The 24,444-nt window shown below is 43.3% G+C and overlaps 1 protein-coding gene across 3 annotated transcripts in view; it reads right to left on the reverse strand.

Annotated features, from left to right (window-relative positions):
- The window catches only part of LOC146042070 (uncharacterized), a 378,004-nt gene that overhangs the window by 78,232 nt on the left and 275,328 nt on the right, over positions 1-24,444 (reverse strand). For all 3 annotated transcript variants that reach the window (XM_083162079.1, XM_083162014.1, XM_083162143.1), the window contains exon 16: positions 4,657-4,762. In XM_083162079.1, the coding sequence (XP_083018205.1) occupies positions 4,657-4,762 (106 nt within the window). The remainder of the gene's footprint in view (positions 1-4,656; positions 4,763-24,444) is intronic.

A 24,444-nucleotide genomic window follows, 5' to 3' on the forward strand; every position in this document is an offset into this window, starting at 1 on the left:
AGTGTTTCGCAGCGCCGTACAAAGGAACAATACAGGGAGACAAAGCTTGGCATAACATTGAATAAATAACAAGAATACAGTACAAATAAAGAGCGCCACAGATCAATACACATTACAGCTTGGATATAAGTAGTGAGGACTCAATCAACATACAACTAGAGGCTAGATGCCAATGATGGAGATGAGTATGCGGACAAAGATGGTCACTGAGTGTTGGAGTATAGGAGAGCTGTGAGTGACATGTGAAGAGAAGAGGGCTTTGACAACAGGAGGGAAGAGGGCCCTACTCGGAGGAGCTTACAATCTAGTAGGAAGGGGAGACAGACAGATTACAAGAGGTGCAAGCAAGTGGGTGGTGGTTAGATAGCAGGATGTAAACAGGCAAGGGGTCGGAGAACCATCTGGTTTATGCAGTGGAAGGGTATGCTTTGATGAATAGGTGAGTTTTTAGTGCCCGTTTGAAGCTTTGCAAAGTTTGGGGAGAGTCTAATGGAGCGGGCAAAGTCCTGTACTCTAGCATGGGAAGCAGTGATCAGGGTGGAGGAGAGACGACAGTCGCCAGCCGACCGTAGAGGGCAAGAGGGTGTATGAATGGAGATGAGGTTAAAGATATATGGAGCAATGGAATTAGAGATGGCCCTGTATGTGAGTGTGAGGTGTTTGAAGAGGATTCTGTAGGGGAATGGAAGCCAGTGCAGATTTTGTTGAAGGGGAGTGGCAGAGTTAGAGTGGTGGGAGAGGAAGATAAGCCTGGCTGCAGCATTGAGGACAGATTGGAGAGGAGCCAGTTGGGATTGAGCGAGGCCGGTGAGGAGAACATTGCAGTAGTCGAGCCGTGAGATGACCAATGAGTGTATGATCAGCTTAGTTGCACTCTGTGAGAGAAAGGGCCTGATGCGAGCAATGCGAGCAAAATTTTATTATCACAATGTTTGCATCAATGTCAACAATTTGTTGTACCCGTTATAATATGTTTCCAACAGTTTTGTGTCTTGGACATGTATTGCTAAAATTTTTGTGATTAGCGGTCAATAAAATTCTTTAATAAAAAAAAAATGTTTGAGCTACTCAGAGGAGTAATTAACCCCTTCCCGACATATGACGTACATTTACGTCATATGTCGGTTGAGGGGGAATCAAGCCAGCTCACGGAGTGAGCTGGATTGAAAGAGAGCAGGTAATGGCTGTATATTACAGCCAGGTCCCTGCTCTCACGGCCACGAGCGGCGAGTTCGCCGATCGTGGCCGTTTAACCCTTTAAGCACCGCGGGCAAAGCGACCGCAGTGCTTAAATAGCTGATCAGAGGGGGGGCGCCCCCCTCCGGCGCCGATCGGGGCCCCCCGCAGCGAGATCGGAGGGTGCCGATCGGTTGCCATGGTAGCCAGGGGTCTAATGTAGACCCCTGTGCTGGCCGTGTCTGCATACCTATCATATCCTGCCTGAGGCAGGATGTAATAGGAAGTGCATAAAATCACTACGTTCAGCCATAGAGCTCTATGGCTGAACCTAGTACAGGCGATCGCGCCCCCTAGTGGTCAAGTACACTAGGGGGCCTTGTAGTAAAAGTAAAAAAAAAATAAAAAATAAGTTTAAAAATAAAAAAAAAATAAAAAAATATTAAAAGTTCAAATCACCCCCCTTTCCCCATTTCACAAATAAAAATAAATAAAAAATAAAAAAAATAAACATATTTGGTATCGCCGCGTTCCTAAAAGTCCGATCTATTAGTTATCCCGCACGGTTAAAGGCGTAAACGGAAAATAATTCCAAACGCCAAAACTACGTTTTTTGGTCGCATCGCGTACCCAAAAAAAAATAACTAAAAGAGATCAGAAAGTCGCCCAGCACTTGTGGCCCAATTTATTAATACAACACCATTGCTCTCAATATCCCCTATAAAGAAAGCCCTGATGGGAGTGGGGAAAAGAAAATGGGTCTCAAGGCTGTACAATATACTGCAGGAATCAAAAGGTGAGGACGGGTTAAGTAAGCTTAGCCAAAAATGGGCAGTAGACATCGGCCCCATGACGGGAGACGAGTGGGAAAAGGCAATGGCTTCAATACAGATAGCTACCAACTCAATAAGAGTGCAACAAGTGCAGTTGTACATTCTGCACAGGTCCTATCTATCCATGACAAGGTTGGTGAAAATGGGGGGAAGAACATCACCAATATGCCCCAAGTGTAAAAGTATGCCCGGGACCTTTTGGCACTTGGTGTGGGAATGCCCAATTCTGGTAATATTCTGGGACAAAGTGAAACAGTTACTGATAAATACAGGAATACCTGTTAATATACTAACTCCTAAATGTTGTGTTCTAAACATCTGCCCAGTAGAAACAATAAACAAATGTGATACAATATATATAACTAGCATATGCGCACTGGCCAAGTTATTAATAGCTAGATCATGGCTTGCGAAGGATGGTCCGGATTTCGCAGCATTCATACCACTAGTTAACCACACAGTTTTACACGAGAAATACATTTATATGGGTAGGGCAAAGAATGATAAGTATATGAAAATTTGGCACAGATGGCATAATTCTGGACACACACTAGAGAATTCCTAATTCACTTGTAAATAGATAGACATTAGCAGGTCGTAGTGTAGTAAACACAATGAAAGGTAAACACACAAATAAGTAGCACAACAAAAATAAGATAGAAGAGTGTAAATAAACAGATAAATAGAATTGCACATGTAAAGTAGGGGGGGGGGGGGGAATATATATAAATAAATAATCACATTAGTAATATAAAATAAAAGCAAGAAAGTGTCGCTAGAATAACCGGAAATGAAACCGCAGGTGCACGTGCAATAAGTGATAATCAACTATGTTATATATAATGTATACAATATAAAATAGTCAGCAGGACAGGTGTCAGGTGGGACACTGCTGAACCATCAAGCTCAGTCTTCATATATGTCTTTCAATACTATTCCTTTTTTCTTTTTTTTTTCTCTCTTTTTTTTTTTTTTTCTCTCTGTTTCTTTTTTTTTTTTTTTTCTTGTCAAGTTATGTGGCGTGTTTAATGTAATATAAGTGTATTGTATCTGTCAAACATAGCAAATAAGAAAATAAATCAAAACAGGTATAAAGTATGTAAAAACAACAGAATGAAATGCAATGCGAACTGCAAGTATATGTAAAAATATGAAATGTAAGCAAAAGCACTTTATCCTGTAAACAATACTGGATGGTATGTTTTTTTAAAGTGGAAAATAAAAATATTAAATTTAAAAAAAAAGTACACTTCAGCCCGCAAAAAATGAGCCCTCACCCAGGTCCGTAGGTGGAAAAATAAAAAAGTTATAAGCCGCAGAACATGGCGACGCAACGCAAATTAGAAAAACCGTAAAAGTTGCGATTTTTTTTTTTAGTGGTAAAACATAACGAAAACTATATAAGTTTGGTATCACCAGAATCATAACGACCCATAGAATAAAGATAACCCATCATTTTAAACGAACTATGAACTCCAAAAAAAACGTAACCAGCGCAAAATTGTGGAATGGCGTTTTTTTTTTTTTTTACCCCACATTGAATTATTTCCTGATTCCCCAGAATATTATACGGTATAGTAAATGGTACCATTACAAAGTACAACTTGTCCCGCAAAAAAAAAGCCCTCATGTGTCTATATAGCCGGAAAATTAAAAAAGTTACGCTTATTTGAACGCAAGGAGGAAAAAAAATAAAAATTAACATAAAAGGCAATGTCAATCTATGGTCAGTGTAAAAAGCCGACATCCATTTGGCAGATACTGTATGTGCATCATATCTGCAATCATTAGGGGGAGGGGTAAGAGGGAGTACTTTTTATCTGGGATGGTTTATGGAAGGAGAGGGGGCAGGTGCACATAGGGCCTGATTCAGACCTTTTAGTAAGGCTGCAATTTTTGCAGATGGACAAACCATGCTGCACTGCAGGTGGGGCAGATGTAATATGTTCAGAGAGAGTTAGATTTGGTGGAGTTTCTGTGCAGGGTAAATATTGGCTGCTTTTTTCTTACACTTTTTAACACCCCCCCCCAATCTAACTCTAATCTAACTCTAATGTTACATCTGCCCTCCCTGCAGTGCAGCATGGTTTTGTCCATCTGCAAAAATTGCAGCCTTGCTTACAGATGTGAATCAGGCCCATAGAGAGAGGAGCATCTGTAGTCTCATCTCTCTCTCTCTCTCTCTCTCTTCATGCACGATACCCTGTTGCAGCTGCACTGCTATACAGAGGACAGCTATAGTGCTATAGTGGGGTGATCGCCACTGTCAGCTGGATCTGCCACACATAGGGGGAAATTTACTAAGATGGGAGTACTATTTCACATAGGATGTTGCTATGGGCAACAAATCAGATCTGGTCTATTATCTTCTAGAGGGCGCTAAATAAATAAGTAGATTCTGATTGGTTGCCCATAGCAACTCCCATCTTAGTAAATTGGCCCATACTGTTTTTTTTACATGTTTTGAACGGCAGAGCATGACCATGTCTCCCCTATTTGGTCCCCCATTCTGGTTTTGCTTTCTTTTTAGTAATATGCAATATGACATATACCAGATGATAATATAGTAAAATACTATGATATTTATATGTAAGTTGGCAATAAGAAACATTTCGCTATTATGGATATAAAATACACCACTACTCACCAGCTCATTTACATCTTCACACAGCATTTTCTCTATTGCTTTCCTCAGATCAATCTCTAATTGAACAGTTCCTGTGTTTAGGTTGTCTTCAAACATGTCTTTAAAACTATTAAATAAATAATAATAAAAAAAATCAGGGGTTTAGTAAAAATTTAACTAATATTATAGTGAATGTGAAGTACAAATATGAATATATCAACATTAAATATAACTCAGGCCCAACCTTAACATGCTGGAAGGCAATTCGTAATTCTCTGTCTATCTCCTCACTCTCATCCCCTTACATGGCCTTCCTACTGTATATGACAAACGTTTCCCCCCGGGATTAGAGCCCAACACATTTAGGCCGTGGTATAAAGTTGGTCTTTTCCGCAAGGGACAGCTGGTGAGTGGGGGGAAGGTGATCTCTTTTGAGGACTTGCGCGGGAAGTGGAATCTACCGGCAAGCGACTTTTGGCATTACCTTCAAACCCACCATTTTCTGTCGTCACTAGATCCCATTGCCTCTCGATCCCCCACCTTAACTCCCTTTGAACTCCTGTGCTCATCTGAAGAGTCACCTCCCCGCCCTATATCCACGATCTACAACCTCCTCCTAGATGACGCTAGCCATGATCTCCCCTGCTTCACTAAAAGGTGGAATGAAGACCTGAAGACTGACCTAACGGATGCCAAATGGGAAAAAATCCTCCAACTTGCCCATGTTTGTTCCCCCAGCATACTGGTAGTGGAGACACAATATAAATTATTGTCATGGTGGTATAGATGTCCCGATACTATATCTAAGATGAGACCAGGTATACCTAATATTTGTTGGCGTTGCTACTTGGGCCCCGGAAACCCCCACCATATTTGGTGGGACTGTCCCTTACTACAACCTTACTGGAAATATGTTATCTCTATCTCCACAAAGATACTGGGTGAAGCGGTTTCTTCAAGACCCCTGTTCTGGCTGTTTCCCTATTCGTATGGCTCTATCCCAAGATATAAAAAATCCCTCTTATGCCGCTTAAACAACGCAGCAAAGGCAGTTATTCCTGTACGCTGGAGATCCTCTTATTCCCCAACAATCAAAGAGTGGTTCCTCAGAATAGATATGTACATGGACATGGTGGATATAGTGTCTTCTGCTGCAGACGATTATGACTCCTTCAGAGATACCTGGGCCAGGTGGCTAACATTTAAAGACTCTCCCTCATACGGGACAGCACTGGAGTATATCCCCTCCACACTGCCTTAGCTAGATTTTGTTTAAGTTACTATGTACCCAGGCTTTGGCATATATACACCCAAATTAAAATATATGTATAATACCTTCTCTATATGTGATTTGATTGTAATTGCTGTTATGTATCGGATCTGTCCCCCCCACCTCCCTCCTCTCTAACCCCTGACTTCACTCACTACTCCCTCTTCCCTCCCCTCATTTCTGTATGCCCCCTTCCCTGCGATACTCTATGTTATATTACATGATGTTGTTGATGGTATCATTTTGCTGTACCGCAACTTTGTTTACTATGTTCAACTAAATTTCAATAAACATATTTTGCTCTAAATATAACTCAGATAACAATCACATGACCCATCTAGTGCGACCTCATTTTCTGTTTGTTTTGTGATGGGTCGCCGACTGTGCTGTTCATCTTCCGTGCTTTCCCTGCCATCGTGAAAGCGTGCATACCATTCAAAAGTTTGGGAGCGGGACATAGCAGCATCTTCATATGCAATTTTCAGTAACTCGTAAGTTTCACTCAGCGTTTTCCCAATTTTGAAACAAAACTTGATATTCACTCTTTGCTCCATCACTGTGACACGCGCTCTGATGAACCACCTGCGTTTACCTTCTCCAAACCGGAAATGCTGACGCAATCACTGCGCATTTGTTCCACCTTCGCGCCTCATTGGTTATGCTATCACATCCGCATGACGACGCTTTCCTACACATTTTCATTCATTAACTATACGTACAGTCCTGGAATTTAATAGACACACCTTGTATATTTATATTGAGAAAAGAGAATACACAGAACGGCGCATCAAATGAGTATAGTATTTTCTTTTAAATAAAAAACGAGAACATATGCTCACATACATGGGGGTAAAAGATAATAAACTTGCCAGCATATGTTTTCATTTTTTTATGTACTCAAGTGATAGGACGGAGATGTTTTAGCATAGGGACCACTGGAGCCTTTCAAGAGTCTGCTATGCTAAGAGTGTCTGTATGCTATTGCCTGTAATACAAACTGCATATGGATTGAACCTGCTATGCTGTGTCTTGCTGTACAAAAATAAACATCAAAAGTCTTCATCTGAGTCCACATGTTTGTGATCCTTGTCACAATTAGTGGAGATTGCTAACAAGGATCCTTCTCAGAAGGTCGGTGTACAGCAGAAACTGAGAATACCAGTGTTTAAACTGCAAGTTTTGTTTTTTTCCCTTTTCTGGTTATGCATTGTGTTTGTAGCCTTAAAAGGGCCATCGCATTATAAGCAGACTGTTTTCTGTTGTGTGTTAAATAGCTAGCAAAGCAGGCGGGTGTCGGCTTGGTCCGTTTGATAAGCCTGGCAAATTATATTAAACCGCCTAGGTTTGCCCTTAAAAGGGAAGCACAGGGCAATATGTTTGCATGTATGAATTGTTAAAAAAGTTTGCTACACTTGCAGCAGGGCAACAAACCCAGGTCCAGATGATACATGCAGAATAACAGGATCAGGCTGCTCAACATCAAACTCAGATGTTTCGTGAGGGGCAACAAGCCCAGATTCAACTGTTGAGCTAAAAGCCTTAAAAAAGTGAGCCAGCCATGTGGTCCGGGTGACCTGCGGGAATGGTCTGATAGACTTGCTCCCTGTTTAACAGGGGAGGCACGGCAAGCGTATGTGGATATGACTGTGGCAGAGGTTTGCTCCTATCCTAGCCTGAAAAAGGCTATACTGGACAGGATTGGAGTGATGGGGCCCAGCGAGGCCCAGGAGTTTCATTACTGGTAGCTAGAAGCTCTGAGCCTCCCAGAATTCAGCTGGCCAATCTAGCCCGACTGGCAGGGGCCTGATTACAGCCGGATAAAAACTCTGCAGTGAGGGTTGTGGAGATAGTCGCACTGGACCAGGTAATGGGCCCTTCAGGCTGACCCTCAGACATTTCCAGAGTTGTCAGTGTTGATTGAGTGGCACCTGACATTGTGAAAGCTGACTAAAGCCAGGTCAGGATATGTGACAATACCTAAGCCCAGAACTTGGGTCCCAGTGGTTAAACCAAAGGCTCCAACTCCCTTTGAGTGTGGCAAGCCTGGTCATGTGTGGTGTGACTGCCCAAAACAAGGCGAGCCGATGGAATGCAGTGTGGCCAAATGGCTTGGCCATTGGTCAGCATGGTGGCTATTGGGTATACCAAGCAGAGTCCTCCCTGTTCTGGGTGCTGGTACAGGTGGAAAGCTGAGAGATCTGGGCCTTGGTGGATACCGGCAGTGAGCTCACCATTGTCTCACCATTGTCAATGCCAACATGGGTCCTCCAGGAGCTGACAAGGTCCAGCCTCCTGTTAGGGTGTTGTGCATCCATGGCGATGTCCAGGTGTCTACTTACCCCTGACCATTCAAAGTCGGTCACTAAAGGTGGTAGCAGCTGTGACCTCCAGACCACCTTGTCCGCTGATCCTGAGCCATGATTTTCCATTGATGAAGAAGCTGGTTACCTGGCATAATACCAATAAAAAGTCAACTGAAGCAACCCAAGGGGCCAGAGACTACCAAAGTTAAGCATCCGGGAGAGATGCTGCCAGTCCTAAACCACCGCAAAAGACTGAGTCTGAGGCCCAATGGAACCCAGTTGGCAAGAAAATATCACTGTAGGACTTTGGGAGAGATCAACGCGATGACAGCAGATTGGTACACGCCTTTAAGACTGCTAAAGTGGTTAATGGCAGGGCAATTCATGCTTTACCATCAGAGGGTGTACCATATTTTGTTTTGAAAAATTATTTGCTGTATCGTGTTGCTACTTTACAAGGGAAAAGGGTAGATCAGGTCTTAGTTCCCCGAAAACTTAATATTTAACAGTACAGATAGTATATAGTGTTACGGTTCTGTAGGTGGTCAGAAGACCTGCTCCCTGACTCTGTTGCCCCAGCCTGACGTGCGGAGCTAGTCTTCTCCTGTACCGTCTCGGCTGAAGGGCGAATTATGTCCACCCCACTCCGCTAAAGGCAGGTTTTATGTTCAGGACAACATATCTGTGGAGGCAGACCAGCAGCAAAAGGACCTCTAACTAAACCTGACGTGCAGGACTGAGACCCCTACAGGGATGGCAACAATGCCCAAAAAGTGTAATATAATAAATACAAATGCAATGGCAACAATGCTCAATGATGGAATATAACAAAATATAAATGGCAACAATGCTCAATGATGGAATATAATGAATACAATACTGCAAAGCACAAGGGTAACTGGCAGGGTGCACCCCTGACTTATCTGCAACGAATGCTGACAGCAGGTTCAGGCTAGGACACTGCAGGCTGGATGAAGCAGGTACTGCAGACTGAGGTGACCAAGGACCAGGTACACGCAGAGTGAGGCACAAACAAAGCTGGCACACAGGACGCTGGATACAAGGTGCTGGGACCGGAAACACTCTGGAAACAAGGGCTGGCAGCAGGTTCTGGCAAGGACACTGCAGGTACTGAGGACTGAGGCACAAACGAAGCTGGCACACAGGACGCTGTACACAAGGTGCTGGGACCGGGAAGACTCTGGAGCACAACATAGAGGGAATACACGGCAGGATACACAAAGCTATCAGTAAGCTATAACCGGCCGTGACTGCATGCTGAGAACCTCACTAAATCACCTTGCATGCAGCCACACCCAAGCAGCAGGGAATGTAAGAAACTGAGGAAGCTGGATTCACAAAACCCAGAGTACAGATCCAGGGAAAACATACAAACTGCAACCAGAATATGAAAAACTGCACATTTACATCGATCCGCTGGAGGCGGATCGTAACACATAGCAGGCATGTCCAACCTTGGCCCTCCAGCTGCTGTGAAACTACACATCCCAGCACGCCTAGCAATTTTTTTTAGCTTTTCTTAATAGCAAAACTATGTAGTAGACTTGTAGTTTCACAACAGCTGGAGTGCCAAGGTTGGACATGCCTGGTCTATAGTATAGGCTGTTTAAACATTTAAGTAAGATAAGTGGTCAGGAAATGTTTGAACATATAATAATAAATACACAAAGGTAATAGAATTAGTACTGCACTTTCTAAGCTCACAATCTCCCACTTCATGGTAAGGCTCCTGTCTTCCTCCTGGCAGCTACTGTCTGGTCCATTGCGATGTTTGAGGGCTCAGATCCACACAGACAGTTTGTGGTAGAAGATGCTGGTACAATGGGCATGTGCAGCAGCTCTGCTCTGTCCCTTAAACTGCATAAAGTGGTTGCAGCTCTATTGGTCATATTATATACCAGTACTACTGTTATCATAATTTAAGGCACTTGCCAAGAAGAGTGGGGTTTCTTGGGCAACCAGAAGACCCCCACCCTCTGCCTAAGCCAGTGGAAAAATCTGCCTGAGGACACCAATACATATTTTTGGTAGTTGATTATGCCACTAGGTACCCAGAGGCAATACCCCTGCACAATACCCATGTACACCCGTTTAGGAATACAGAAAGAGGTCTTAACGGTACATCTTTTGTTTCTAGACTCATGAAGGATTTATGCCGGTTGCTAAAAGTAGACAGGATTACCACCCACAAACAGATAGCCTGGTAGAAAGATTTAATAAAACCCTTAAACAAATGATAAGGAGGGCAGTGTCACAAGAAAAACAAGATTAGGATATGCTCTTACCTTACTTGATGTTTGCGGTCAGAGAGGTACCCCCAATCCTCTACATGGTTTAGTCCCTTTGAGCTCCTCTATGGGAAGCAGCCCAAAGGAATTCTAGATCTCTTAAAAGGAGGGTGGGAAGAACAACTGTGCTAGGACCCCAATGTTGTTCAGTTTGTGGCCCAGTTATACGGCTGCCAAAGGCAGATTTCGCCACTCCTGAATGAACACATGGAATGGGCCCAACAACATCAGAAACAAAGTTATGATGTTACATCAGTCAACCGGTCCTTTAACCCGGGAGACAAAGTGTTAGTGTTGGTATCCACTACAGAAAGCAAGATGTATGCACAATGGTGGGGCCCTTATGAGATCATAGAGGCAGTAGAACTGGTCAACTACAGGGTTTGACTGGTGGGTAGAAGGAGGGAGGTACAAATCTACTATGTAAACCTGTTAAAACCCTGGAAGGAAACTGACAGTCAGCCCTCTTATACCCCTTTCAGACAGAAAAGTCTGAAAATCCTGGCAAATACACGGCATTTCAAATGCCGTGTCATTTTGCCGGGAGCAGCCTGACCCCCCTTCACACAGAAGAACAAATTACCGGGTTGAAAATTTCTACCCAGTAATTTGCTGAATAACATGGGTATTTCTTCTGTGTGAAAGGGTCAACACGGGTCATAAATCCCGTGTCCTCGACCCTGGTCAATTCCAGGGTCGGAGACACGGGATTTATGACACGGGTGTGCCCTTTCACACAGAAAAAGGACCTGCGTATTTAATGAAATTCCCGGGTGGAACTGCTTCACCCGGGTATTTCATTTTCTGTGTGAAAGGGGTATCAGGTAGCTAAAAAGGTTCCAGAATGCCATTGAAGTCACACTTACTCTTGAACAGAAACGGGAAGTGGTGAACTTGGTGAAGCACTACCAAGATGTGTTTTCTGCCATCCTGAGAAAGACACAGATCATCCAACATGATGTTGTGACTCCTCCCGGTCATTAAACAAACATAGAATTTGAAACGTAGAATTTGACGGCAGATAAGAACCACTTCTAGTCTGCCCCTTTTTTAAACATGTTACCTCAAACCATATTTGATCCTTATTTTTTGTAAGGATATAAATATGCTTATACTTATAGTTTCAGTGCATGTCCTTGTGTTCTGTTGCTCCTCTTCCTGTGAAGAATGTCTCCTACCTGTACCTTGTTAAAGGCCGTGATATATTTGAAAGTTTCTATCATGTCTCCCCTTTCCCTTCTCTGCTCCAAAGTATACATATTAAGATCTTTTACTCTTTCCTGGTATGTTTTCTGATGTAGGCCATGCACCATTTTAGTTGCCCTTCTTTGTACAGGCCATATTGCATACCTGAAGCAAAGCAGGCAGCAGTAAGCAGGAAGACATGTTACGCTTAGGGGTTAGAGAGGCATCCACCATCGAGTGGAATAATCCAATTGTCTTAGTACATGAGCCTTCAGGTGCTTTAAGGTTCTCCAATGACTTCCATAAACTAATTCAAGTATCCCGATTTGATTTTTCGCTGGGTTGATGAGCTGGTAGAAAATCTAGCTAATAGTCAGTTTCTCACTACACTTGATTTGACCAAAGGTTATTGGCAGATTCCATTAACAGAAGCTGCTAAAGCAAAAAAAAGCCTTCTCTACTCCAGAGGGGTTTTTCCAGTATAAAGTGCTCCCAATTGGTTTACATGCAACCTTCCAGAGAGCTATGAATAAGTTGCTGCGGCCCCATAGGGAATATGCAGCTGCATATTTAGATGACATTGTTATTTTCAGCTCTGACTGGGAGTCACACCTACCAAAGGTAGAAGCTGTTTTACAGTCTCTACGAGCACAAGGGTTTACTGCCAACCCTGAGAAATATGCCATTGGTATGATTGAGGCCAAGTACTTGGGGTACATTGTGGGTAGAGGACAGGTTAAACCTCAGCCTTGTAAGGTACAAACAGTCCTCACTTGGTTTAAACCTAAATGTAAGTCACAACTTAGGACTTTTCTTGGTCTGGTCGGATATTATCGCAGGTTCATTCTAGATTTCGCTGCTAGGGTGGCTCCACTAACCAAATGTCTTAAAAAAAAGTCCCCAGACAAGATAATGTGGTCTAGACCAGTGGAAACTGCTTGGCAGGATTTAAGACAAGCTTTGTGTACTGAGCCTGTCTTGCAAACTCCTGGCTTTAGAAAACAATTTATGTTACAGACGGATGCCTCTGGGACAGGATTAGGAGCAGTCCTCTCCCAAGACGTAGATAGAGAGGAGAAGCCCAAATTACTGCCAAGAGAGTGCAAGTACTCAATTGTAGAGCAGGTGTGCTTTGCCATTAAGTGGGCACTTGAGACATTAAGGTATTATTTATTGGGATGAGAGTATTTGTTGGTCACAGATCATGCAACCTTACAGGGGATGCATACAAACAAAGAGGTGAATGCTCGAGTGACCCGTTGGTTTTTGGCCTTACAGCCATTTAAGTTTGAGGTGGCTTATTAGAGGGTAGAATGCTGACTAAGTCTTGGCTGGCCATAGAAATCTGATTTTAGAAATTTAGTAAGAATTCAAAGTAAGAAGATTCTAAGTTGGAAGATTACAATTGTATAACTTCAGCCTGGACCAACTGTGATGTAACACCTGTCTTCTTAGTACATGCTACTGTCATTATTGAACTAGCATCGCTCTGATTTGCATACTGGATTATCCAAGGTAAAATATCGTTACATGCTACTGACATTATTGAACTAGCATTGCTCTGATTAGCATACTGCATTATCCTAGGTATTTGTACAGTACAAATATATTTTTAAAATTAAAAAGTGATTTAGAATTAACTAGGCTGGGATGTCTGTAACCTCTCACCATTTGCTTATCTCACTTTTATTGCTCACTTGCTCTAGTGGGAGAGGGGCACAATCAATGAACTTACAAACAGCTTTTATTATACTTAGCCTAGACTTACACTGGACGGAAACTGAAGGAAACTGACAACCAACAGAAGTGAAACCTCTTCAAACTACATCAATATCAAGAATTCCTCCCATGTATGCATACCTTCCAACATGACCCTCTCAAGGAGGGACACTTTGCTCTGTTTCTGGACTTCCCTCTTAATGTATGATTACCGTCAACTGTTTTAAACAGGTCAATGGGTAAGAAAGGTGTTTCCACACAGGTAATAGCAATCATACATTACAAGGGTAGTCCAGAAATAGAGCATTGTGTCCCTCCTGGAATGAGTCATGTTGGGAGGTATGTGTATGTTAATTTCTATCATGCCACATTGCTCACTCTGTGACAGGGTTGCCGACCCTCCCGGAATTTCTGGGAGTCTCCCGAAAATCGGGTACCCCCTCCCGGCCCCTGGAAGGGTGGGCAACCCTCCCGGATTCAGGGGGGACCCCCGCTGACCCCCGGATCGCGGCATTAAAATGCCGCAATCCTCGGGTCTCAGAGGAGGGGGCGGAGCTAAAACGGCACAATCGCGTCATTTTAGCCCCGCCCCCTCCATGGAGATCCCTGAATTCGCTGCTTTTACCAGTATGGGGCGGGGCTTAGTGATGTCACTAGTAAGCCCCGCCCCCTGAGCGGCTGCTGAAACTCTCCTCTCCGGGCTTCTCCCGGAGAGGAGAATGTTAAAGTCGGCAACCCTGCTCTGTGATCATTTTACATCCTATGTGTGATTAACTTAAAACATCCACGTGTAATGCCATTGTTTCCTATCACTGTAAATGCTTGGGTGTGTAATGTCATCAGTGAAGCTTACTAATTGTAGGTACACAGAGTTATTGTTTACATTACCAAACACACTGCTACTTGTAACCTTTAAACTATACTTCTGCCTCTTTAGTAACCTGTGTTTATTAGCCATACATTACATGCCTTTGCAAATCACCTGGTAGTACTCTCTCCTCCTTTCAGCAATTTTACTGCTCTGTCTCTCATACAGCCGCCACTTCTTTTCCAATTATTTTATTTCAAATTTTAATTTTCACCCAGTTCATTTCATATACACTATGCCCAGGCTATCAACACCCCCCAAAACTCTTTGTCTACCTAATCCCTTATTCTGCCCCATGTTACCACAATTATCCTTTTCTCCTAGTCTCCTACATCTTCTCCTCTCCTCTCCACTGTCTCCCCTCCTCTCCTCTACTTCCCTTCCCACACTCTCCTGTTACCTCACTGTCTCTCATTGGTGCCCCACCACAGGCTCTGTACCACACCCAACAGCCCTGCTCTCTCCCTCCTCCCACTGTCACCTCTCCACAATCAGTATCACACTGTATTCCTTCCATTCCTGACTCCTGCGGTTTCCCTTCCTAGCTCACTGATCAGCACCATTATCACACCTGCTGTATCCCCCGCCTTCCAAATCATTCTTGACTGATCGCTATAGCAACCCTGCCAATCTCATTCACATCTGTCCTAAAAATTTATACCCCTTATCCTGTGCCCTATGGAATGCTAGATTGCTTTGTAACAAACTGGTTCCTACTTTACCTGCTGCCCTCTCAGCTGGGGGTCTCAAATTCTCGCATACACCCCGACCAGATGGCCGCCATGGTGGTGGGGTTGAAGTCCTACTACCCTCTAGTTACTCCTACCAACTCATACCCCCATAACCATCTCTTACTGTACATTCTCTACATTTGAAGTTCACACAATATGCCTCGTCCAACCTGTTCATTTTCGACCTGCTGTCATTTTTCGTCCACCTGGTGATCCCTTAAACTTCCTCAACAACTTTGCTTGATGGCTTCCACACTATTTTACGATATTCCTTCTATTATCTTAGGTGCCTTCAACATTTCTATCAACATTCTCACAGAAATCTCTGCCTCAAAACTCCTTGACCAGACATCTTCTCTTGGTCTCTCCCAGTGGACCTCCTCACCCTCCCATGTAAATGGAAGCTTACTTTATCTGGTCTTCACCTATCTTTGTGATATTCCTGATTTCTCCAACGTCCCATTCCCCCTCTCTGACCATCACCTTCTCTCTTTTAAATTATGCCTCTCTGCTTCTCCATCTCCACCTTCCAAAACTACAATCACCAAGTGTTACATCGAGGCTATTTATACCACCTCCCTATCCTACTTCTTTGACTCACTTCTCTCTCTCTCATATCCTGAACAAGCCACTTACCTATATGCTTCCCTTACCTCTGCTCTTGATTCTGCCGCTCCACCAGCCACCATTCACTATCGCAAATGAACACCTCAACCCTGGCACACTAAATGCACCAGATGCCTGCAAAAATGCTCATGTACTGCTGAACGACATTGGAGAAAATCACACTCCAAGGCAGACATCCTCCATTTCAAACTTTTACTTTCATCCTTCAGTGCTGACCTTTCCCTTGCTAAAGAGTCATATTTCAAGAACCTCATCTCCTCCCAGTCTAAAAAAACCCGGAGCCTTTTTGCCACTGTCAACTCCCTCCTCTGCCCATCTCCACCTCCCCTCCTCACTCTCTGCTGTTGACTTTGCCACTAACTTTATATACAAAATTGACTCCATATGCCAGGACATCACATCCAACCAGACCACCCCCTAACCAACTCCCCATCTAACCCTATCCCCTTCCACCTCCTCCCCTTCCTGTCTCCTTCTGGCTGTCCCATCTTGCCCACCTCTTCAATCTATCCCTCTCTTCGGGTACTGTCCCCTCTGCCTTCAAGCAGGCTCTTGTCTCTCCAATCCTTAAAAACCTACCCTTGATCCTAATTCTTTTGCTAACTATCGACCCATTTCTCTGCTCCCTTTTGCCTCCAAACTCCTTGAGCATATTATCTACAACCGCCTTACTGCCTTTCTTTCCTCCCACTCCCTGCTTGATCCATTCCAGTCTGGCTTCCGTCCACTCCCCTCCACTGAAACTGCTCTCACTAAAGTCTGCAATGATCTTCATGCTGCCAAATATAAAGGCCACTACTTTACACTTATTCTTCTTGACCTTTCTACATTTGTGGAACCCAGATGGCTTTACTGGGATCCAAGTGTCCACCAACTTTTCAGAAGGTCTTATGTTCTCCTTTCCAAGAGTATTCTGTCCTCTAAAAAATCTGTGTACCAATTTAATCTTTAGATTGTGAGCTCTCCTAAAGGTAGCTCCACCCTGCTGGTCTAGCGCTTTCTTAAGATGCTCATCTAACATCAAAAGAGAGGTGTTCTTTTTGATGATTCTTTTCTAATTTCCTGAGCCTTATTCTTATATGGAGTAACAAACCTTATCTGGTTTGGCCCCTCCTGTTTATGAGGAAGTTCCATTCCCTTTTGGTTCTCCTTCAGGAGTTTGTCTCTATCCATCTCTACCACTTCCTAAGATGCTTTTTCCACCAGAAATTTGGGATAGCCTTGTGCCAAAAAAATATTTTTCATGGATTCTGTTTGCCTTTCGAAGGCATCTGCTGATGAGCAGTTCTGCTTCAATCTAATAAGCTGACTTTTTGGAATGTTATTTTTCCTGTTGGGCAAAATGTGAACGTCATACTTTAAATAACCATACTGGTCCACCTCCTTTGTATAGGTTTCCGTCATGATTTTTCCTCCCTCTATATAAACCTTAATATCCAAGAAATTAATCATGTCTGAACTAAAATTACATGTGAGTTTCAAACCAAATTGATTGATATTTAGATTGTCAGTGAAAGTTCATAGTGACAAAACATCCCTTTCCCAAATGAAAAATAAATGGGCTATGTATCTACCATAGAGGACCAGGACTGCCCGAGTCCCGAACCCCAAACATGTTCTTCTTCAAAGAGGCCCATGTAGAGGTTCACGAAACTCGGGGCAAACCTGTTCCCCATGGTAGTACCCTGTGTCTGTAAATAAAATTTGGAATCAAATAAAAAATAATTGTGTGAAAGAATGAAACTTATACCTTGATAAATTACCTAAGTGCTTCAGATACTTCTTGGTCCTCCGCGACATATCCCTCCAATGGCTTTACCCCCAAAATGTGGGGAATATTCGAGTACAGAGACTGTTGCAGGTGACCAAGAGGTAATTATCTTTCCATGGTATATCTTTAACTATCACTAATATTTATTAACACTATAGTACCTCACTGGTGTGCCGTGGTGGGCTTTCTAGCTTATGATAGTTTTTGGGGTGCCACACCCTGCACCTAGATATAGCGCTAGGGACCCCCAATATACAGAGAAGCCTTGACGTGGCTTGGGAGCATATCATACACCTGCGCAGGTATATGTAACCAATATCTCTGAATTCTATTATCATGTAGTGTTCAAGATTGGTTACTAATACCATTCAGTGGTATTAGTGGAAAAAATGTCTTGTTTTACTTACTCAATATTAACCCCTCCTTCGCATGCACCTGAGTGGTATTACTGAACTAATTGAGCATCTACCACTATCCAAATGTATATTGTGAGAGGCAGAAGGGAGCCCATATTAGGAGGAGATGTGGGTCCTGATATGCCACATGGAGTAGTCTGGGGTTGCTCCAAGGTAGGGTATCTCTTAGTTTGGATATGTCAAGTAAGGAGCCATTATCATGTGGCTTCTTGCTGGTTAGTCGTAGACTCAATTTAGGATAACGGTGGTATGGGGTGCGGTGCCCCTGGACTGGTTGAGCTGGGTGGCTTTAGTGCGGCATGCCCTTACATTCTATTAACACTTTTCACTCACTAACACTATCTAATTACATTTCATTTTTTTATTTTATCTCTCTCTTTATATGTAGCTTCGGCTTCCTATCAATAATATTTATTAACACTATAGTATCTCACTGGCGTCCCGCGCTGGGCTTTCTAGCTTATGATAGCTTTTGGGGTGCCACACCCTGCACCTAGATATAGCGCTAGGGACCCCCAATATACATAAAAAGCCTTGACGTGGCTTGGGAGCATATCATACACCTTATTGTGTATATATTCTGGAATGTCCGTGCAAATTACAATACGTGGGTCGCACAACACGCAGTATCAAAAGTAGATTCAGAGAACACAGCTTGGATTTTTAAGTTGGAAACTCTAAGCCCACAAGGCTTGAACGAGGCTCTGGATTTCACATGTATAGATTGATACTGCAACTCTAGATATATGTAGAAATTTCTACTTATGTCTATTTATATTCATATTTCTGTCTTTCTATATTGATCTTGTAGCTATATACTCATATTGTATGCTTTCATACAGTTATCCTGTGCGGCATGTGATGACAGGGGTTCTGCCGGCAATGCGCGGATAGATATTCTGTGACATCGCCGGCTTGCAGTTCCCCCTTGTCCCATCCCCTACAGATCACCGGTGTGAAATATAATGAAATAAAATATAACCTATGGAAAATAAATAAACTAAATAAATAAATACATGTAATAATTAATGATCTATATTAATTAAAGATGGATCTACATATATTGTTACCAATTCATCATTGTTCATTAGAGTGAGTAAATTATTGAAAATAAATAAGTGAAAATACACACTATAAATTCAAAATATATACTTTGTACATATACATATACAGGTTGAGTATCCCCTATCCAAAATGCTCGGGACCACGAGCATTCCGGATAGGGGAATTTTTCGGTTTTTGGAATAATTTTTTTTAGGCATACTTACCTGTCCTCTGATGGTGTCCGGTGGTCCCTCGGCGTCCACGCAGTCCCCGGGCGTCCACAGCAGGCCTCTGGCATCTTCTCTGGGTCTCCAGCGGTCCCAGGAATGCATTGTGCGCACACTCGCGCAATGCATTCCTGGGACCACTGGAGACCCTGGAGAAGATGCCGGAGGCCTGCTGTGGACGCCCTGGGACTTGGTAAGTATGAAAAGAGGGTTAGGGGGGTTAAAAAAAAAAAAATTGAATGATTCCAAAAACCACGTTTTTTGGAATAATTCGGATAAGGGATTCACGGATACGGGATACTCAACCTGTATATATATTACTATTATTTTTACACAAATATATTTTCATTGATGGATAACAATAAATAAAATATTATTATCTTTTTCTATATTTCTTATTTTTATTTTGTCCTAATTACTTTTATTCATATATTTTTACTGGTATTAATTTCATACATGAATATATTGTAGTGTACTTACTAGATTATAATTGTATATGTTGGATTTTTTTACCTTTTTCTTCTTCTTGTTTAACCCCTTCCCGACATTTGACGTATATATACGTCATGGCCGGGAAGTACTTCCCGACACATGACGTATATATACGTCATGACTTCTAACTGTCACTGCGTTTAGAGACGCAGTGACAGAGGGACGATGTCTGCTGTCCCTGACAGCAGACATGTCCCTGCATGCCCAGGGGGGGCTGCGATGCCGCCCCCCCCGTCGGCGATCGCTGTGATTGGCTGTTCAGTGTGAACAGCCAATTACAGCGTTTTCTGTGTCACCGGCGAATAACGTTCGCCGGTGACACGGGATCGGAGGTGATTGGTGCTGTAAAGTACAGCACCAATCACCGCGGGGTGTAAGGGTGACACTGGTGTCACCCCACCTCACGCCGCCCGCCCCCAAAGGCCGTGATTGGTCCGTCGGACCGACGGACCAATCACAGCCATGGAGGGGGGTTTAAACTAACGGTGACTGCACTGCAGACGCCATTCCGGTCTGGAATTGCGTGCAGTGCGGTCACCGTACCCAGCTGCCGCGATATACTGACCAGAACCCCTCTAAATACTTACCTGATCACTGCCTGGATCTTGCTTATTCTTGTGACATCCTGTGACATCCTGTGACATCCTGTGCTGTGTTGTGCTGCTGCGAGTTATTAGATAGAGAGATAGAGAGAGAGAGATAGAGAGAGATAGAGAGGCCTAGTGACAGAGAGTGCTATATTTTGTGCTGCTGCAGTGTAATAGAGTTATAGATAGAGAGATAGAGAGAGATAGAGAGAGAGAGAGATAGAGAGAGATAGAGAGATAGTGACAGATTGTGCTATATATTTTTTATATAACTGACTGCTGCCCCCCCTTTTGTGCTGATCAGTATAAATTAACTGATCAGCAACTTTTTGGGGGCGCAGGGTATTTTTTATATATATATATATATATATACCTGTCAGTGCTGCTGCTGCAGTGTCATAGAGTGATAGATAGTGATAGATAGTGAGATAGAGAGAGATAGTGACAGAGAGTGATAGAGACTGCTATATTTTGTGTCTGCTGCCCCCCTTTTGTGCACCCCCAGCAACTTTTTGGGGGTGCAGGGGTTATTTTTCATATATATAACTGTCAGTGCTGCTGCTGCAGTGTCATAGTGATAGATAGTGAGAGATAGAGAGATAGAGAGAGATAGTGACAGAGAGTGATAGAGAGTGCTAAATTTTGTGTCTGCTGCCCCCGCCTTTTGTGCTGATCACTATATCTGAGGTGATCAGCAACTTTTTGGGGGTGCAGAGGTTTTTTTTTTTTTATATATACCTGCCAGTTGCACTGTCAGTTGCACCAAAGGTTGTGCACCTGCTGCCCCTCACTGGTAATCAGTGTCGCATCACTGATCACCTTTTTTTTTTTTGTGTGTGTGCTGTGGGGTCTTTTTTTAATTTTTTTTTTACACACACTGTGATTTTGTGGGTGTCCTGTGGCCACTGTGCGCTGATCAGTGACGTACATCACTGATCATCTTTTTCGGCACAGGGTTGATCTATTTTTTTTTTTTTCGATCAAATTCCTGTTGCCTTTGAGCGCTGTTCAGTGACGGACGTTACTGACCAACATCTGTGCTCAATTTTTGGCGCAGGACCTTTTTTTTTTTTTTTTTTTAACCCCTTCAATTTTTTTTTTAACCCCTTCAATTTTTTGGTACTTATGTATTATCTGGGCTCCCATGTTAAATGCACCCCATTTTTTCATACCCCTACTATCCAACTATGCATGGAGTTGATTTTATATAGTGTGGCGAGCGCAGCGAGCCACCGTGCCCGAAGCGTGGTGAGCGCAGCGAGCCCCGCGAGGGGACGCGGTCTTATAAGAAAAACGGGAGCCCAGATATTACATAAGTACCAATTTTTTTTTTTAACCCCTTCAATTTTTTTTTTTTTAACCCCTTCAATTTTTTTTTTTGTATAAAGTATTTTTTTTTCTGCACTACATACACACTACACACTACATACCCCCCGGGTTGAAATAAAGTTTGTACCCCCCCCCCTACACTATACACGTGTTGAAACATTTCACTACCAGTAACACAAAAATAAAAATGTCATCCCAAATGTCATCCCAAATGTCATCCCAGTCATCCAGAAGAATGTATTCAGCGGAGGAGGCATATGCCATGCTTGCTTCTGACTCTGACACAGCCAGTGATGCAAGCGGGGAATTTGAAGGATTCGCCTAAAGCTCCTCTTCCTCCTCTGGTGATGAGGGACCCCCTCAAAGACGCCCCCGTAGAGCAGCTGAGACCCCCCCCCAATAATTGATCTCGTATGGACCCCACCACCAGACAATTTTGAGCCCCAGGTTCCTGAGTTTTTGGCCATGCCAGGAATCCAATTTGATTCCACAGGTCTCAGAGAAATTGACTTTTTCAAATTATTTTTCTCTGATGATTTTATAAATTTAATGGTGGACCAAAGTAATTTATATGCCCAGCAGTTTATTGCTCAAAACCCCACGTCATCATTTGCTAGGTGGACCCCTGTAGATGCAGTAGAGATGATGACGTTTTGGGGTCTGGTGTTTCATATGGGCATAGTAAAAAAGCCAGAAATTAGGCAATATTGGAGTACAGATGTTCTGTACAGCACCCCATTTTACCGTATGGCCATGCCCCGGGCTCGATTTGAGACGATCCTTAAATTTTTGCATTACAACGATAATGCACAGTGCCCACCCAGAGATGATCCCACCTTTGACCGGCTATTCAAAGTCAGGCCGGTCATTGATCATTTCAGTGCCAAATTTGAAGAGATGTACATCCCAGATAAATTCATTTGCATAGACGAGTCCCTTATACATTTTAAAGGAAGGGTTAAATTCCGCCAGTACCTTCCCAGTAAGAGGGCAAGGTATGGCATAAAAATGTATAAGCTGTGTGAAAGCACCTCAGGGTACACTCACAGGTTTAGGGTATATGAAGGGAAGGATTCAAGAATTGAACCGCCAGAATGCCCCCCCTCCCTCGTAGGTGTTAGTGGAAAAATTGTCTGGGATTTAGTGCACCCCTTCCTGGATAAAGGTTATCACCTCTATGTGGATAACTTTTACACTAGCATCCCCCTGTTTAAGGCCCTTGGTTCAAGAGGTACAGCAGCTTGCGGTACTGTGCGCAAGAACCAAAGAGGCCTCCCAAAAACGCACATTGCCCAAGTAATGAGAAGGGGTGAAAGCAGGGGAATATGCACCGAAAATATGTTGTTGGTCAAATATAAGGACAAGAGGGATGTCCTTATACTGACAACAATTCACGGAGACAGTACCACCTCCGTCCCTGTACGAGGTACCAGTACCCACACCTCAAAACCTAATTGTATCCTGGATTACAATAGGTACATGGGCGGAGTGGATCTTTCAGATCAGGTACTGAAGCCGTACAGTGCCCTGCGGAAAACAAAAATCTGGTACAAGAAGCTGGCCGTGTATATCATCCAGATGGCACTGTATAATGCTTACGTGCTATTCCGTTCTACCGGCCAGAGGGGGACATTTATGCACTTTCAAGAGGAAGACATAAAGGGCCTAGTATTTGGGAACCAGCAGGCAGAGGGCCCCAGTACTTCTAGTACTGGCCCCCGTATTGTACCAGGGCAGCATTTTCCGAACGAAATCCCCTCCACTGCAAGAAAGGGCAGGACACAAAAAAGGTGCAAAGTTTGCTATAAAAAGGGAATAAGAAAGGAAACTATTTTCCACTGTGAAACTTGCCCCGACAAACCCGGCCTATGTATAAAGGAGTGTTTTCAAATATACCACACATCTATGGATTATTAGGTTCATCATTTCACCGTGCTTCGGGGGTCTTGCTAATGCCACATAGCACCCACCAACATTCCACCAGAATCTGAGCTGCAAAATCCAAAAATCACTCCTTCCCTTCTGAGTCCTGCCATGCACCCAAGTGGTATTTTTTGGTCACATATGAGGCATTGCCATACTCGGGAGAAATTGGGGCACAGATTTTGGGGTGCTTTTTCTCCTTCATACCTTATGAAAATGAAAAATTTTGAGCCAGAACTGCATTTTTGTGTAAAAAATGTAATTTTTCATTTTCACTGCCCAGTTGTATCAAAATTGGTGAAACCCCTGGGGGTTTGAAATGTACACTATACCCCTAGATGAATTCCCTGCGGGTGTAGTTTGCAAAATGGGGTCACTTGTGGGGTGGTTCCACTGTATTGGTGCTTTGGGGGTCTTGCTAATGCGACATAGCACCCACCAACATTCCACCAGAATTTGTGCTGCAAAATCCAAATATCACTCCTTCCCTTCTGAGTCCTTCCACTTTTTGGTCACACATGAGGCATTGCCGTACTCGGGAGAAATTGAGGCACAGATTTTGGGGTGCTTTTTCTCCTTCATACCTTCTGAAAATGAAAAATTTTGAGCCAGAACTGCATTTTTGTGTAAAAAAATGTAATTTTTCATTTTCACTGCCCAGTTGTATCAAAATTGGTGAAACCCCTGGGGGTTTGAAATGTACACTATACCCCTAGATGAATTCCCTGAGGGGTGTAGTTTGCAAAATGGGGTCACTTGTGGGGTGGTTCCACTATATTGGTGCTTTGGGGGTCTTGCTAATGCGACATAGCACCCACCAACATTCCACCAGAATTTGTGCTGCAAAATCCAAATATCACTCCTTCCCTTCTGAGTCCTGCCACTTTTTGGTCACACATGAGGCATTGCCGTACTCGGGAGAAATTGGGGCACAGATTTTGGGGTGCTTTTTCTCCTTCATACCTTCTGAAAATGAAAAATTTTGAGCCAGAACTGCATTTTTGTGTA

Source organism: Crinia signifera, chromosome 1, assembly GCF_055691185.1.
Source record: "Crinia signifera chromosome 1, ASM5569118v1, whole genome shotgun sequence".
In the NCBI taxonomy this organism is placed as follows: Eukaryota; Metazoa; Chordata; class Amphibia; order Anura; family Myobatrachidae; genus Crinia; species Crinia signifera.